The sequence below is a fragment of the Narcine bancroftii genome, chromosome 1 (assembly GCF_036971445.1).
Source record: "Narcine bancroftii isolate sNarBan1 chromosome 1, sNarBan1.hap1, whole genome shotgun sequence".
NCBI lineage: Eukaryota > Metazoa > Chordata > Chondrichthyes > Torpediniformes > Narcinidae > Narcine > Narcine bancroftii.
The window spans coordinates 435,296,339-435,313,682 of record NC_091469.1 but is presented as its reverse complement, the minus strand read 5'-3'; the positions used below and the strand labels follow the sequence as shown (position 1 = coordinate 435,313,682).

The 17,344-nt window shown below is 50.7% G+C and overlaps 1 protein-coding gene across 3 annotated transcripts in view; it reads left to right on the top strand.

Annotated features, from left to right (window-relative positions):
* The first annotated feature begins 984 nt into the window (after positions 1–984).
* rundc3b (RUN domain containing 3b) overlaps positions 985–17,344 on the top strand; it is a 137,675-nt gene continuing 121,315 nt past the window's right edge. For all 3 annotated transcript variants that reach the window (XM_069914291.1, XM_069914289.1, XM_069914290.1), the window contains exon 1: positions 985–1,538. In XM_069914291.1, the coding sequence (XP_069770392.1) occupies positions 1,444–1,538 (95 nt within the window). In that variant the 5' untranslated portion in view covers positions 985–1,443. The remainder of the gene's footprint in view (positions 1,539–17,344) is intronic.

The following is a 17,344-nucleotide window of genomic DNA, read 5'->3' as shown; positions in this document are numbered from 1 at the left end:
TGGATGACCAGATCTCTAGACTTTCAGCTTTGCGGAGATGCGGATGTTTTGTTGACTGAGCAGCCTGGTACGCAGAGCCTGGCTGATCCTGGAGTTAATTTCTTTGCCCATCACTCGAGATGATGCTCCCCAAGTCTTTGAAGCTGTTCACATTTGTCAGCTGGGTGTTATCAAACAGCTTGTTTGGTATTGGTGTTTGGCACAGACTGATGGAGCACTTCAGTCTTGGTCAGCTTCTGAGAATTTATTCAGCACGAACTGTACTCGAAATTAAACCCATCAGCAGGATTTATGACGGTAAAAAGCCACAAGCACCCGCTCAGCTCTCGCCGCGGAAGCTGCCGAACTCTGCCAGAATTTTCTCCGGCCCCTTTTAACTTTGGCAACACAACCACGCCACTGAAGCCAATCGTTACCGAAGACCCCCTCCCCCCTCCCCCCCCCTTCCCCTCCCCCCCCACTCCCCCCCTCTCCCCCCCTCCCCCCCCTTCCCCCCTCTCCCCCCCCCTCCCCCCCCCCCTTCCCCCCTCTCCCCCCCCCCTCCCCCCCCTCCCCCTCCCCCCCCCCTCTCCCCCCCCCCTCCCCCCCCCTTCCCCTCCTCCCCCCCCTCTCCCCCCCTCTCCCCGCCCCTCCCCCCCCCTCTCCCCTCCCCCCCCCCTCCCCTCCCCCCCCTCCCCTCCCCCCCCTCCCCTTCCCCCCTCCCCCCTCCCCCTCCCCTCCCCCTCCGCCACCCCCCCTCCTGCCACCCCCCCTCCTGCCACCCCCCCTCCTGCCACCCCCCCTCCTGCCACCCCCCCTCCTGCCACCCCCCCTCCTGCCACCCCCCCTCCTGCCCCGGCTGTTCAATCAGGGTTTCTCACGTCCTGAAATCCAGCCACACGACAGACTGCGGGCGTGTGGACGAGCCCGCAGCTCCAACGATGAGGTCATGCTGGCGGTGTCCCTTTAAAGGGAATCCTAGCGGTAAACTTCCGGTCCCGTGGTGTGACAGAAGGAAACTGGATGGAGAGCAGCCTGTGGGATCAGCTGTGTGTATGAGCCCTGAGCGACCACGGACTGTCCCAGGCTTCACCGCTCAGCCCGTCCACTGTACCTAAAAGCACACGGAGCCAGGGGGGAAAATACTTAAAAAAAATTCCAGGGAACCCCCCGCAACCGAAAACAAGACGGGCAGCCGGAGACCTGCAAGAAACACAAGCTCATGCTTCGTCCCGAAAGTCGGTGGCCCATATCCAACTCCCTCCCTGTCGGCTGTGTGTTTCTAAAACGCCGCTGGGGTTTGTTTTGTCGCAATTCCGGCCCGCGGCCACACGTCCTGATCCCACAGCCGAGCTGCAGAGGGACATCCAGCGCCTCGCCCCTCCATCCAAACGTCCAGCGTTCCCCACGCCTCTCTCCACCCCCCCGCTCGCCGTCACGGGACTCCGGTTCAGCGAGGGAGACATGGCCTCCCTCAGTCTGGGTCTGAATTTTTCCCGCAAGAAGACCATGGCGAGGAACGCTGCGGTGGAGCGGAAAAACCTCATCACCGTCTGCAGGTAATTCTTGTGCGCCGGGGTGATGCAGAGCCGCGACTCTTTGTGTGCTGTTGGTTGCCGGGGTTGATCCCACTGGGTCCGGTTTGGATAACACAACACCTGAAGGGTGGGATGTCCTTCCCTCACCAATGGAAGCGGAAACGACTCCCCTTGGCTGTCCCCATTGACGGTTAAAGGCACCCTCGACTGAGCAGCATTCGTTAGTTTTGGCAGTTTGTGTCATGTTGCACCCTCGTCTTCTGTGTGTCAGGAGTCTATTGTTTCGACCAGGGAGGGGGCACTGAACAGTAACGGGCTGCAAAGGATTCTCTCCCGTTCATCGAGCTCATTGGCACGTGTGGCTCCGTCCAATGCGCCTCTTGTCATTTTGGAGAGAAGAGGGACCATTCTACATTATACCCCTCTCTCGGTCAACGTCAGTGAACTGGACTGTTGCCCCAGTCGGGAGGTGAACCTGCCAGTTCTCGCAATCCTTAAAATACCATCTCTCACCCTCTACGCTTGATCAAAGCGAGCTGAACGGAGGGGTGACCGGCTGATGTAACCCCCCCCCCGCAGGGAAAAATAACTTTCCAGAACCAAATTGCATTCGAGGTTACAACTGAATGCAGCCCAGTGTATTCCATGTTGACACAGGGGCTGCTCTTTCCAGTTGCACGGACACGCAGAAAGATCACGAAAATCAAGGGGATTTTATTTATCGGTAAATATTGGGCTCGTTCAATTGTGTGTGATTGGCCATCGAGAGTGCACGTTGTGTGGGCGATCTCGTTGCAAAGTTGCTTGCCGGCAGGTGCACCACCGTCCTGTTACGATGGGACGCGGCCGACTGCTGCCCTTCGCAGACAACCAGCTGAGGGCGGACAGCTCCCTGTGGCAGACTGTCATTCCAGGGCGACTGTTCTAGTGTTGCGGTGAATTCATTTCACGAGACGCTGTTGAATTTCAGCCGGGCGTTTGAACAATTATTTTCTCAGCCTTTGCTCTGCCTATTTGCCCAGTGGTAATACTCGGCAGCCCCAGGCTTCTGCCAGGGAGGATTGAAATGCTGTCCTTTCCTTCCATGTTTGAACCTCTCCAATCACGTTTCCATTCCCGCCCCGGCACTAGGAGGGTCGGAAATAAGCGATGAAGAAATAAAACGGTCAGTGATTTGGGCATGGTGCTCAATTCGCCCTCCAGACCTTTCTGGAGCCATGACCAGAGCTCTTTGCTCACCATCTCTAGGCGGAGATTTTCCAGCTGCCTTTTTATTCACCTCCCACATCATCCCACTGCTTCCTCGAGCTTTTGCATCATTGCAGTCGAGTGAGACAGCACAGAAACTGGCCCTTTGGCCCTTCCTGTTTATTCGGAGCCGCCTAGCTCTCCTTTTCCGAGTTACCAACACTTGGCCCATCACCTTCTTGGCGATTCGAGGGCTACTTAAATCTCTGCCTCCGCCCCACTCGGGGAGTTCCAAATTACAGCCACCCTCTTGTTATCCCTCTAAATATCCTACAGTTTAAACCAATGAGCCACTCGTGGCTTACTGTTCAGCCTGCTGGTATAATGGTCTCTGCTAGAGTAGATGATTCTTAAACTAGAGGGAATGTGAGAAGGGAGGAGCAAAATTTTCCTGAGGGTGTCTGGAAGGAATGCCAGTAGAAGCTTTAGAAACAGGTATCATTATGACAGACAAAAGTCATTTAGACATGTGGATAGGATTAGAAGGATGTGGACCAAATATAGGTTGATAAAACAAGCTCAGAATGTTATCCGTGGATAAGTTGGGCTGAAGGGCCTAAATTTATGACCTCCCCTTATATTTTCTGTGGTGGAACTGTTCAACTATGGAGGAGATCCACCTTTTGGACTTGGTTCTCTCCTGGATCACCTTGCATCCTTTCTCTTTTTAAATGGTCATGGGTGACTTGCTCCTATTCTTGTGTGTGCTTACCCTGGCAAGTGGATAATTTGGGCAGTAGTGTGCTCCTGACAAATGGACTTGAGTGTCTTAGTGCTATTCCAAATGCCAGTGTCAACTTCTCCTCAAACAAAATTACTATTTCTAATCCTGAAGTTCTGCTTGCCATCTTCCTGTGTATCATTAAGCCCTGGTCCACCTGAATCTCTATTTTCAAGTTCTTGTGTTCAGGTCTGTCAATAGTCTTATTCTTTTCTATTTCTCTCATTTCCACTGCACTTGTCCAAATCTGGTCTTCATTAGCAGCTAAATGCAGGTGGAGTTCCTTAAGTCTGGAGTTATTTCTGTATATATTTTTCCCTTCTGGTCCATTTAAGGTCATTGTTAAAACCTGTGTAACCAAAGTTTTAATCATCCTATTAGATGACTCCACCCTTGGTTCTGTGACAATTGATGTCTGATTACATTTGCTACCACAGAGAATGTTGCAATTAGATAATGAATGAAAGCTGAACAGAAGTGATATCAAATAAAATGTGATGGGCATTTGGGAGATTTTCTGTATTAAAGATAATGAGTTGCTGAAAAATGATTATCTTCAAACATTTTCATATAATGTGTGCAGGAGAAATGACCCTTTTTATCTTTGTATTGTGATCATCAGAATCTATAAGCCAGCGGACTAGCTGGCTATGGAACACAAATTGTAGGATAAGGAGCTGACCACTAAGACTTCCTGCATTTCAATGAGTCCATTGACCTGTGACCTAATACTTCATATCTCTCTTTATTTCTTATAGGCTTTCAGTCACAAAGAGAATTATCAAGTTCAGAGTCAAAATTGGTCTCGCATAATTAATTTTTACTTTATTTTTGAAATGCCTAGTTCTACTTTGACTTGGCGATCAAACCTGAACTAACATTAAGCAGCAGAATGATTTTCTCCTCTTGGTTGTCCCTTAACAAAATAAGTCAACTTACTTCTTAAATGTTTAAATTCGAGGAAAAACCTTTTTTTTTTCTCAACTTTGATTAAGAACTAGAAACATCTCTGTACATGTTACATTCTAAGGACCTAGCATTTATGGTGCACATCCTACACTTATTAATTTCCCACAATACCAGGATTAAAGTACATATGCAATTGTTCTGCCCATTTGACAAAATAATCAGTGCCATCCTGCTCCCCTAATCACTATCAAAAACATTACTAACTTCTGTTGTGTTTAGTAGTAAGTTTAAGTTTGTCATCATACAGTGGGAAGGGTTCTTCAGTAAACAGGTTATCTCTGGCATTATGTATAGTTGCGAATAGAGCACAATTTACAGAGTATTTGAGTATAGTGAAAAGAAAAATCAATGATCATCGAATAAGGACAGCAAGAGAGCACTCTTTTGGGGTTCATTCAGGAGCCTAATGGCTGCAGGGAAGAAATTATATTTTAGTCTTCTGCTGCATGTTTTCACGCTCTCTTAAGCCCTTTCCCCAATGAGAGGAGGGAGAAGAGAGTGTCTGGGGTGTGACAGGTGCTTCAGTATGTTGACTGCTTTCCCTGGGTAGCAGATGTAGATGGAGTCCATGGAGGCCTTTATTGTTCTGAGCTGTCGTTACCACCTTCTGATGTCTCTTCCGATCTTGAGTAGAGTAATTCACATATCACACTCTAATGCATCCAGTAATTATTTTTCAGCCATGTGTCTGCAGAAGTTGTTGAGGGATAAGGGTGCATGCCAAATTTCCTTGTTCTTCTAATAAAGTAGAGTCATTGGTGTACTTTCTTGATCATGATGTCTATGTGTGTGTCGCATCTCAGGTCATTGGAAATAGTTTTGTTCTCAGGAATAAATACTCTTTTGACTTCACAGGAATAAATACTCTTTTGACTTCAGTGCCATTAATGTGGACAAGTGTGTGGACTCTGCCCCCTCTTCAAGTCAATGATCATCTCCTACATCTTGTTGACTTTGAGAGAGAGAGTTTGTTTGTTACCATATTGTTGGTTTTTCAATCTCTCTCCTTTATTCTGTCTCATCTGTTACTTATCATACTTTTGACATTAACATCCAGATTGTTAAAAGTATGTAACAAGCAGTGCGGATATTTGTGGCACACCACTGATCATAGACATCCATTGTTATCTTAAGTGTAGAAAGGTAGCTGAGAAAAATTGATCCATTGTTGCTTTCATTTCAAAACATGGAAGATAACAGAGATAATCTAGCAGGAAAGCTAATCTCTTACACGAATAGCCCACCAAGTTCTCTTTGAATTACCAGCTTTATTCACCAAGATGATGTAAACTTGCATTTTAATTTTTAAAGAATAGTTCTTGTGTAAGTAAAATGATATTATGACGACTGGAACATTGGAATATGTGAATTAAGTGATATTGAATGACTGTCATAGTTTTACAATATGGAAATTGTGCTGACCAAGTTGTCTAACCAAGATTGTCCTGTTTGCCTGAGTTTAGCCCTTTAAACCTTTCCTATCCATGTACCAGTCAAAATGTTTTTTTAATGTTACAATTATACTCACCTCTACCACTTCCATCAGCTGCCTATTCCACTTGCACATCATGTTCTGTGCAGGGGAAGAAAAAGCTGCTTTGAAGTTATTTTTTAAATGTTTCCCCATTCATCTTGAATCTTTGCCCTGAAGTTTTAGACTCTTCTATGCTGGGAAAAAGACCATGACTATTAACCTTACTTGCACCCCTCATGATTTTATAAACCTCTGTAAGGTTACCCTTTGTCTTCATGTACTTCAGGTGAAAACTCCAGTCTCTCCTTTTAACTCAAGCCTGCAGTTCAGGTAATGTCTTTTAAATCATTTCTGCACCCTTTTCAGCCCATGACGTCTTTCGTAGGAAAGATGGGTAACCAGAAATATGCATAATACTGAGATCTCACCAATTAAATTGTTGTTCCTAATGAAGAATAATTATAATTGCTTTCTGTTATCCAGAATGGTTGACTTCCTCATTTTCTTGTAAAAATATTACTAGCTTTTTGCTCTTTAACAAGGTCACTTCCTCCAACTCCAATAAATCTGATACATCCATGTGATATTGATTGAAATCTTTAGGAGAATTGAAATTATTAATACCATCTGCCTATAATTTCAAATTGTAGAATTTGTCCCACGTAGGACCAATGCCATTGCTTAATGCACATTCCCTCATGTTTTACTCCCCGACTGCACTTACCTCCCCGACAAGTACACTTAACCCCCCGACAAGTACACTTAACCCCCCGACAAGTACACTTAACCCCCCGACAAGTACACTTAACCCCCCCGACAAGTACACTTACCCCCCGACAAGTACACTTACCCCCCGACAAGTACACTTACCCCCCGACAAGTACACTTACCCCCCGACAAGTACACTTACCCCCCGACAAGTACACTTACCCCCCGACAAGTACACTTACCCCCCGACAAGTACACTTACCCCCCGACAAGTACACTTACCCCCCGACAAGTACACTTACCCCCCGACAAGTACACTTACCCCCCGACAAGTACACTTACCCCCCGACAAGTACACTTACCCCCCGACAAGTACACTTACCCCCCGACAAGTACACTTACCCCCCGACAAGTACACTTACCCCCCGACAAGTACACTTACCCCCCGACAAGTACACTTACCCCCCGACAAGTACACTTACCCCCCGACAAGTACACTTACCCCCCGACAAGTACACTTACCCCCCGACAAGTACACTTACCCCCCGACAAGTACACTTACCCCCCGACAAGTACACTTACCCCCCGACAAGTACACTTACCCCCCGACAAGTACACTTACCCCCCGACAAGTACACTTACCCCCCGACAAGTACACTTACCCCCCGACAAGTACACTTACCCCCCGACAAGTACACTTACCCCCCGGCAAGTACACTTACCCCCCCCGACAAGTACACTTACCCCCCCGGCAAGTACACTTACCCCCCCGGCAAGTACACTTACCCCCCCGGCAAGTACACTTACCCCCCCGGCAAGTACACTTACCCCCCCGGCAAGTACACTTACCCCCCCGGCAAGTACACTTACCCCCCCGGCAAGTACACTTACCCCCCCGGCAAGTACACTTACCCCCCCGGCAAGTACACTTACCCCCCCCGGCAAGTACACTTACCCCCCCGGCAAGTACACTTACCCCCCCGGCAAGTACACTTACCCCCCCGGCAAGTACACTTACCCCCCCGGCAAGTACACTTACCCCCCCCGGCAAGTACACTTACCCCCCCGGCAAGTACACTTACCCCCCCGGCAAGTACACTTACCCCCCGGCAAGTACACTTACCCCCCCGGCAAGTACACTTACCCCCCCGGCAAGTACACTTACCCCACCCGGCAAGTACACTTACCCCCCCGGCAAGTACACTTACCCCCCCGGCAAGTACACTTACCCCCCCGGCAAGTACACTTACCCCCCCGGCAAGTACACTTACCCCCCCGGCAAGTACACTTACCCCCCCGGCAAGTACACTTACCCCCCCGGCAAGTACACTTACCCCCCCGGCAAGTACACTTACCCCCCCGGCAAGTACACTTACCCCCCCGGCAAGTACACTTACCCCCCCGGCAAGTACACTTACCCCCCCGGCAAGTACACTTACCCCCCCGGCAAGTACACTTACCCCCCCGGCAAGTACACTTACCCCCCCGCCAAGTACACCTACCCCCCCGCCAAGTACACCTACCCCCCCGCCAAGTACACCTACCCCCCCCGCCAAGTACACCTACCCCCCCGCCAAGTACACCTACCCCCCCCGACAAGTACACCTACCCCCCACGACAAGTACACCTACCCCCCCCGACAAGTACACCTACCCCCCCCGACAAGTACACCTACCCCCCCCGACAAGTACACCTACCCCCCCCGACAAGTACACCTACCCCCCCCGACAAGTACACCTACCCCCCCCGACAAGTACACCTACCCCCCCCGACAAGTACACCTACCCCCCCCCCCGACAAGTACACCTACCCCCCCCGACAAGTACACCTACCCCCCCCCGACAAGTACACCTACCCCCCCCGACAAGTACACCTACCCCCCCCGACAAGTACACCTACCCCCCCCGACAAGTACACCTACCCCCCCGACAAGTACACCTACCCCCCCCCCGACAAGTACACCTACCCCCCCGACAAGTACACCTACACCCCCCGACAAGTACACCTACCCCCCCCGACAAGTACACCTACCCCCCCGGCAAGTACACCTACCCCCCCGGCAAGTACACTTACCCCCCCGGCAAGTACACTTACCCCCCCGGCAAGTACACTTACCCCCTCCGGCAAGTACACTTACCCCCCGGCAAGTACACTTACCCCCCGGCAAGTACACTTACCCCCCCGGCAAGTACACTTACCCCCCCGGCAAGTACACTTACCCCCCCGGCAAGTACACTTACCCCCCCGGCAAGTACACTTACCCCCCCGGCAAGTACACTTACCCCCCCGGCAAGTACACTTACCCCCCCGGCAAGTACACTTACCCCCCCGGCAAGTACACTTACCCCCCCGGCAAGTACACTTACCCCCCCGCAAGTACACTTACCCCCCCGGCAAGTACACTTACCCCCCCGGCAAGTACACTTACCCCCCCGGCAAGTACACTTACCCCCCCGGCAAGTACACTTACCCCCCGGCAAGTACACTTACCCCCCCGGCAAGTACACTTACCCCCCCGGCAAGTACACTTACCCCACCGGCAAGTACACTTACCCCCCCGGCAAGTACACTTACCCCCCCGGCAAGTACACTTACCCCCCCGGCAAGTACACTTACCCCACCCGGCAAGTACACTTACCCCACCGGCAAGTACACTTACCCCCCCGGCAAGTACACTTACCCCCCCGGCAAGTACACTTACCCCCCCGGCAAGTACACTTACCCCCCCGGCAAGTACACTTACCCCCCCGGCAAGTACACTTACCCCCCCGGCAAGTACACTTACCCCCCCGGCAAGTACACTTACCCCCCCCGGCAAGTACACTTACCCCCCCGGCAAGTACACTTACCCCCCCGGCAAGTACACCTTACCCCCCCGGCAAGTACACCTTACCCCCCCGCCAAGTACACCTACCCCCCCGCCAAGTACACCTACCCCCCCGCCAAGTACACCTACCCCCCCGCCAAGTACACCTACCCCCCCGCCAAGTACACCTACCCCCCCGCCAAGTACACCTACCCCCCCGCCAAGTACACCTACCCCCCCCGCCAAGTACACCTACCCCCCCCGACAAGTACACCTACCCCCCCCGACAAGTACACCTACCCCCCCCGACAAGTACACCTACCCCCCCGACAAGTACACCTACCCCCCCCCGACAAGTACACCTACCCCCCCCGACAAGTACACCTACCCCCCCCGACAAGTACACCTACCCCCCCCCGACAAGTACACCTACCCCCCCCCGACAAGTACACCTACCCCCCCCCGACAAGTACACCTACCCCCCCCCGACAAGTACACCTACCCCCCCCGACAAGTACACCTACCCCCCCCCGACAAGTACACCTACCCCCCCCGACAAGTACACCTACCCCCCCCGACAAGTACACCTACCCCCCCCGACAAGTACACCTACCCCCCCCGACAAGTACACCTACCCCCCCCGACAAGTACACCTACCCCCCCCGACAAGTACACCTACCCCCCCCGACAAGTACACCTACCCCCCCCCGACAAGTACACCTACCCCCCCCGACAAGTACACCTACCCCCCCCGACAAGTACACCTACCCCCCCCCGACAAGTACACCTACCCCCCCCGACAAGTACACCTACCCCCCCCGACAAGTACACCTACCCCCCCCGACAAGTACACCTACCCCCCCCGACAAGTACACCTACCCCCCCCGACAAGTACACCTACCCCCCCCGACAAGTACACCTACCCCCCCCGACAAGTACACCTACCCCCCCCGACAAGTACACCTACCCCCCCCGACAAGTACACCTACCCCCCCCGACAAGTACACCTACCCCCCCCGACAAGTACACCTACCCCCCCCGACAAGTACACCTACCCCCCCCGACAAGTACACCTACCCCCCCCGACAAGTACACCTACCCCCCCCGACAAGTACACCTACCCCCCCCGACAAGTACACCTACCCCCCCCGACAAGTACACCTACCCCCCCCGACAAGTACACCTACCCCCCCCGACAAGTACACCTACCCCCCCCGACAAGTACACCTACCCCCCCCGACAAGTACACCTACCCCCCCCGACAAGTACACCTACCCCCCCCGACAAGTACACCTACCCCCCCCGACAAGTACACCTACCCCCCCCGACAAGTACACCTACCCCCCCCGACAAGTACACCTACCCCCCCCGACAAGTACACCTACCCCCCCGACAAGTACACCTACCCCCCCCGACAAGTACACCTACCCCCCCCGACAAGTACACCTACCCCCCCCGACAAGTACACCTACCCCCCCCGACAAGTACACCTACCCCCCCCGACAAGTACACCTACCCCCCCCGACAAGTACACCTACCCCCCCCGACAAGTACACCTACCCCCCCCGACAAGTACACCTACCCCCCCCGACAAGTACACCTACCCCCCCCGACAAGTACACCTACCCCCCCGACAAGTACACCTACCCCCCCCGACAAGTACACCTACCCCCCCCGACAAGTACACCTACCCCCCCCGACAAGTACACCTACCCCCCCCGACAAGTACACCTACCCCCCCCGACAAGTACACCTACCCCCCCGACAAGTACACCTACCCCCCCCGACAGGTACACCTACCCCCCCCGACAGGTACACCTACCCCCCCCGACAGGTACACCTACCCCCCCGACAGGTACACCTACCCCCCCCGACAGGTACACCTACCCCCCCCGACAGGTACACCTACCCCCCCCGACAGGTACACCTACCCCCCCCGACAGGTACACCTACCCCCCCCGACAGGTACACCTACCCCCCCCGACAGGTACACCTACCCCCCCCGACAGGTACACCTACCCCCCCCGACAGGTACACCTACCCCCCCCGACAGGTACACCTACCCCCCCCGACAGGTACACCTACCCCCCCCGACAGGTACACCTACCCCCCCCGACAGGTACACCTACCCCCCCCGACAGGTACACCTACCCCCCCCGACAGGTACACCTACCCCCCCCGACAGGTACACCTACCCCCCCCGACAGGTACACCTACCCCCCCGACAGGTACACCTACCCCCCCCGACAGGTACACCTACCCCCCCCGACAGGTACACCTACCCCCCCCGACAGGTACACCTACCCCCCCCGACAGGTACACCTACCCCCCCCGACAGGTACACCTACCCCCCCCGACAGGTACACCTACCCCCCCGACAGGTACACCTACCCCCCCGACAGGTACACCTACCCCCCCCGACAGGTACACCTACCCCCCCCGACAGGTACACCTACCCCCCCCGACAGGTACACCTACCCCCCCCGACAGGTACACCTACCCCCCCCGACAGGTACACCTACCCCCCCCGACAGGTACACCTACCCCCCCGACAGGTACACCTACCCCCCCCGACAAGTACACCTACCCCCCCCGACAAGTACACCTACCCCCCCCGACAAGTACACCTACCCCCCCCGACAAGTACACCTACCCCCCCCGACAAGTACACCTACCCCCCCCGACAAGTACACCTACCCCCCCCGACAAGTACACCTACCCCCCCCGACAAGTACACCTACCCCCCCCGACAAGTACACCTACCCCCCCCGACAAGTACACCTACCCCCCCCGACAAGTACACCTACCCCCCCCGACAAGTACACCTACCCCCCCCGACAAGTACACCTACCCCCCCGACAAGTACACCTACCCCCCCGACAAGTACACCTACCCCCCCCGACAAGTACACCTACCCCCCCGACAAGTACACCTACCCCCCCCGACAAGTACACCTACCCCCCCCGACAAGTACACCTACCCCCCCCGACAAGTACACCTACCCCCCCGACAAGTACACCTACCCCCCCCGACAAGTACACCTACCCCCCCGACAAGTACACCTACCCCCCCCGACAAGTACACCTACCCCCCCCGACAAGTACACCTACCCCCCCGACAAGTACACCTACCCCCCCCGACAAGTACACCTACCCCCCCCGACAAGTACACCTACCCCCCCCGACAAGTACACCTACCCCCCCCGACAAGTACACCTACCCCCCCCGACAAGTACACCTACCCCCCCCGACAAGTACACCTACCCCCCCCGACAAGTACACCTACCCCCCCCGACAAGTACACCTACCCCCCCCGACAAGTACACCTACCCCCCCGACAAGTACACCTACCCCCCCCGACAAGTACACTTACCCCTTGACAACATTTATCATTCAAGTCTTGTACCTAAACATTCGTATGCTGCAACGTACCTGGTCACATAATCATGACTACCATTTGTCCACATTGTGAATGAATCTGTAAGAGTCCAAGAATTGCTTGGTAAAATCCACTCCCAAAATGTACTTCATAAGGTTTGCTACCGCTTTTGGATGGCATAGTTGGCATAGCGGTTAGTGCAATGCATTTACTGCACCAGCGATCTGGAACGGGTTTAAATTCCATGTTGTCTATAAGGAGATTGTGTGTTCTCTCAGTGACTGTGTGGATTTCCTCCCACCATTCGAAATGTACTGGGGTTGTAGGTTAATTGGGTGTAAATTAGGTGGCATGGATTGGTGAGCTGAATTGGCTTGTTACCATGCTGTACTGTGTTCAAGATGGTAGAGCCTTTGATTTGCAGCACCCACTGAAGTGAGGATGAAAAAATGGGGAGAAACAGGAGATGACCCATGGGATGGTGATGAATCAGTGAGGGCGCTCTACAGCTGAAAGACCAATGCATGTGATGGGCTGCTGGTGACTCGAGGCGAGGAACCCACAGAAGCTGTGGGCTGCTGGAGACTGCTGTCAGGAGACTCGCGCCAGGCCATGGACTGTTTGAAACTGGCTTGAAACTGGCTGAAGGGGTACCAGGTATTGGAACTGTGATGTGAGGGGGTGCCAAAGGAGCTGAAAGGTTCCTGACTAGATCTAGAGCTCAGGTTGACAATGGTTTGGACTGGACTCTGAGGCTGTGGAAGTGCTGGAAGCAAATCTACAGACACTCAGTGACTCTGTGGGGGAACCTCTCTTTTGCTTCTCTTTCTCTGACTGTAAGAAGCGCTTCAGGCAATTTCTGCCAGTGGCGAATCTATCTGCAGACAAGCAATTTCATGCAATATGACACTGTTTTATTACAATGACATAAAATTGAATCTTAAATCTTGTATGTCTATAAAATAATTATTTGCCCTGCTACAGCATGCATAAGTACATTCATGAAGTGAAAGGAGTGGAAAAGGCCTTTTTATTTTATCCATGGAAGTACAGAATCAAAAAGAAATCTTTTTAAAATTTTAATTGATTTAAAAAAATAGACAAGCCATTTAGTTGATCTAAGTATTCTCACTTCTCTAAAATCTGCTGTTGTTTGCATTGCAACATTGAGAGAAAAAGGAAATGGGAACCAATGAAAAATCATCTGCCTGGTTTAGTCATATTATGTTGGCAAATGTGGCTCAATCTTCTATGTGACTTGATCATAATGTAAAAAGAAAATGCGCAACACAATTCCTTTATCAGTTTTGCAATAGTTTTAACTTCATTAAAGTCTCATGATGTGGCACCAGAGCATCATAAATGGATCCTTGGCATCTCCCACAAAGTAACGGAAATAATTGCCAGGTCAAAAATCTGCTTCAAAGATTGCAGCGGTAACCTCACTGATCATTTGTTGTTGTTATCCCAGTTAGGTTATGGCAGATTGCATTGCAATTGATTCAAATTGAGACAGACTATGGATACCTATGTTTTTGTTATCAAAACAAAACTGGAACAAACTGAGATGGAAAGAATGAACTCAAGGAATTTTTAAGGGAGGTGGGATGAGGACAGGAATTGCAGTACAGCTTCTCTCAGTGTTGGGTATTTTCTCAAACCTTCGCGATCTTTGGGTACAGGCATCCCATCTGCCCAGTCATTGAGTGGAATCTCAGCTGTCTGTTCTGGAGTAGTTGGCCCTTAGACCTGCAGATTGTTCAATTGACATTTTGACTTTTAAGGTCTAGACCAGTTGTTTTCAAACCTTTTTCCACTCGCATACCACTTTAAGTAATCCCTATGCCATAAGTGCTCTGTGATTTGTAAAGGATTACTTAAGGTGGTATGTGAGTGGAAAGAAAAAGTTTAATCATACCTAATTGACTCGTTATGTGCATGGTTTCATAACTCCAAAGGGAATGGGCCAATGACATTTTTTCTCAAGCAAAATATTTCATAACAATTGGGTCTAGAGCAGTGATTCTCATCCTTCCCTTCCCTCTCACATACCACCTTAAGCAAACCTTTACTAATCACAGAGCACCGATGGCATAGGGATTACTTAAGGTGGTATGTGAGTGGAATGAAAAAGTTTGGAATAACACTGCTCTAGACTGACTCGAGGCATTCTTCTGGATTCTAATGCAGTAAAATTGATACCAAGTTACATGAGGACAGTAGTCAAGGAAGTAGGCTTTGAGGAGGATGATAAGGTGGAGAGATGTTTAAATGTAGGGAAGCAATTCTGGAGCTTGTGTCCTGGACAAATGGCTATCAAAGGCAACATGAAGGATGTACATCTGTATAAAATGGTAGAGTTGAAGAACAGTTGTTGGAGTTTGTGGGCAACAAAAGAGCAAGTTTCTGTGTAAGTATTCAACATTCTGCAAAATGTAATTACAAGTTTTCTTTTGCTTGAGACCGTCCCTCTTGATAAAATGTGAATGTAATTTACACTTGGCAAGTTGCATCCATCAAACAGACATTACCTCATCTGTGTTCTGACCTGTTAGTAAATTTCCTCTTTTCAACACTGTGTTCAGTTATAGTTAAGCAGTTTGGCTCTGCATCTTGGTGACTACAAGATAATTGCTTTGTGCATGCATTGTTACTTTAGATTATTCAACGCTATAACGTAATGTGGCGTAACATGAAACTAAAATGTACCTCTACTCTCCTGACTTCTCCATTCTTGATATTACTTGCTCTTCATAGCTTTTGGAATTTTTTTTTAATGTTTCACCCAAGCTAAGTGAACACATCACAAGCCCAAGGAGGCCATTTACTTCTTTGAACTATTCTATTACCTTGTGGCTAATCTGTTCATTCCAGTTGCTTCCCTTTTGATTTTGCTTAATGGTCTTGAAGTTCACAAATGCTGATAGGTTTGATCAATTTGTATTGGTCATGACTTGTGTCTAAACAAATCACTTGCACCGAGTCACGTAATCCTGATGACCATGTGTATTACACCAACTGCTATTTGGCCATAGCACATTTAGATAAGCGCAATACCTAAGCATAGTCCCTGCTACTCAGTGACTTACTTTTTCCTTCCAAAGCATATTGGTACGTGCTTGCCTGATGGAAGTGGCCATACTTTCTATTGTTAGAGTGGTCATTTCTAGGGTTAGTGAAAGAGCTGTAATGTCACAAGTGACCACGTTGCACTTACTCCTCATCCTCTCTGCCAACAAGATGCAAAGGAATAAGTACTTTCCCCCTTGCTTTCTGGACAATAACCCCATCGTTATATCTTCTTTAGATATCCAGCCAAAGCAATTTATGGGGGCAGTGGTAGGAAAGAAAAAAGGCAATAACGATGAAGAAATACTGTTGCTATAACATTTGCAGTCATTAGCTTTGATGCTGAATTAGTAATATAGAGGAGATCTTGGGGGACAGATTTGGATGCAGTAAAGCAGAATGAACTCAAGGAATTTTTAAGGGAGGTGGGTTGAGGACAGGAATTGGAGTAAAGCTTCTCTCAGTGTTGGGTATTTTCTCGAACCTTCACGATCTTTGGGTACAGGCATCCCATCTGCCCAGTCATTGAGTGGAATCTCAGCTGTCTGTTCTGGAGTAGTAGGCCCTTAGACCTGCAGATTGTTCAATTGACATTTTGACTTTTAAGGTCTAGACCAGTTGTTTTCAAACCTTTTTTGAACACAAAGGGCTTGAAACCAGGGCAGGGAACAAGGATGTAACCTGTGGCAATAATCTGGGGAGAGAACTCGCAGGCCATATACTCCAGAGGGGTTTCTGACAAAGCATTTGAAAGGGCAGCCTGGAAGACAATAGTGATACATAGTGAAATGCTTGATCAGTTTACAGACTTTCCAGAATTCCTGAGTATAACAATGAGGAGTGACTTTGTGTAAAGTAAAAAAAAAAGAAGAAAAGAAAAGAAGAAAGAAGAAAAGAAAAAAAAAATCTTGAAGCCCATTGTACAAAGCATGGATATATTAGGAACACTATTAGCCTGTCTTTGGTTCATTTATCACAGAGCATCTTATTGACAGTGACTACCTCAGCTTCTTTCTCAAGCTCTCCAATTCCTAGGTGATGCAGAGGAAGCTCAGATTGCCTTCAAGTACTATCAGACTGCTACCACCATGCTTGTTAATTCTAGTACCTAAAAAGTTGTGTGCTGCGCGGAGGTTCAGCAATCCATTTGGCAACAGGTAACTAGAATTGTTATGACAATACCTTGAGAGAATGGATGAGATGCTGGATCCCAAACATGCTGTCTTTTCTCATGGAGATGTCATCTGTTTTCCTATTGCCAATACCTTGCTGGGGCCACGTTAATAGTGAAGCAACTCACTGTGACGTTGTAGGCCCAGAACTGCTAATGATCTTTCTTCTGTCAGTTTATGTTCGTTACAATAGAAATTCAGTGATTTTTTTTGGTAGTAAAGTAACATCATAAAAATCCAGACACACTTAGGCTGGGATACGGCAGGGAAAGAGAAACCAAA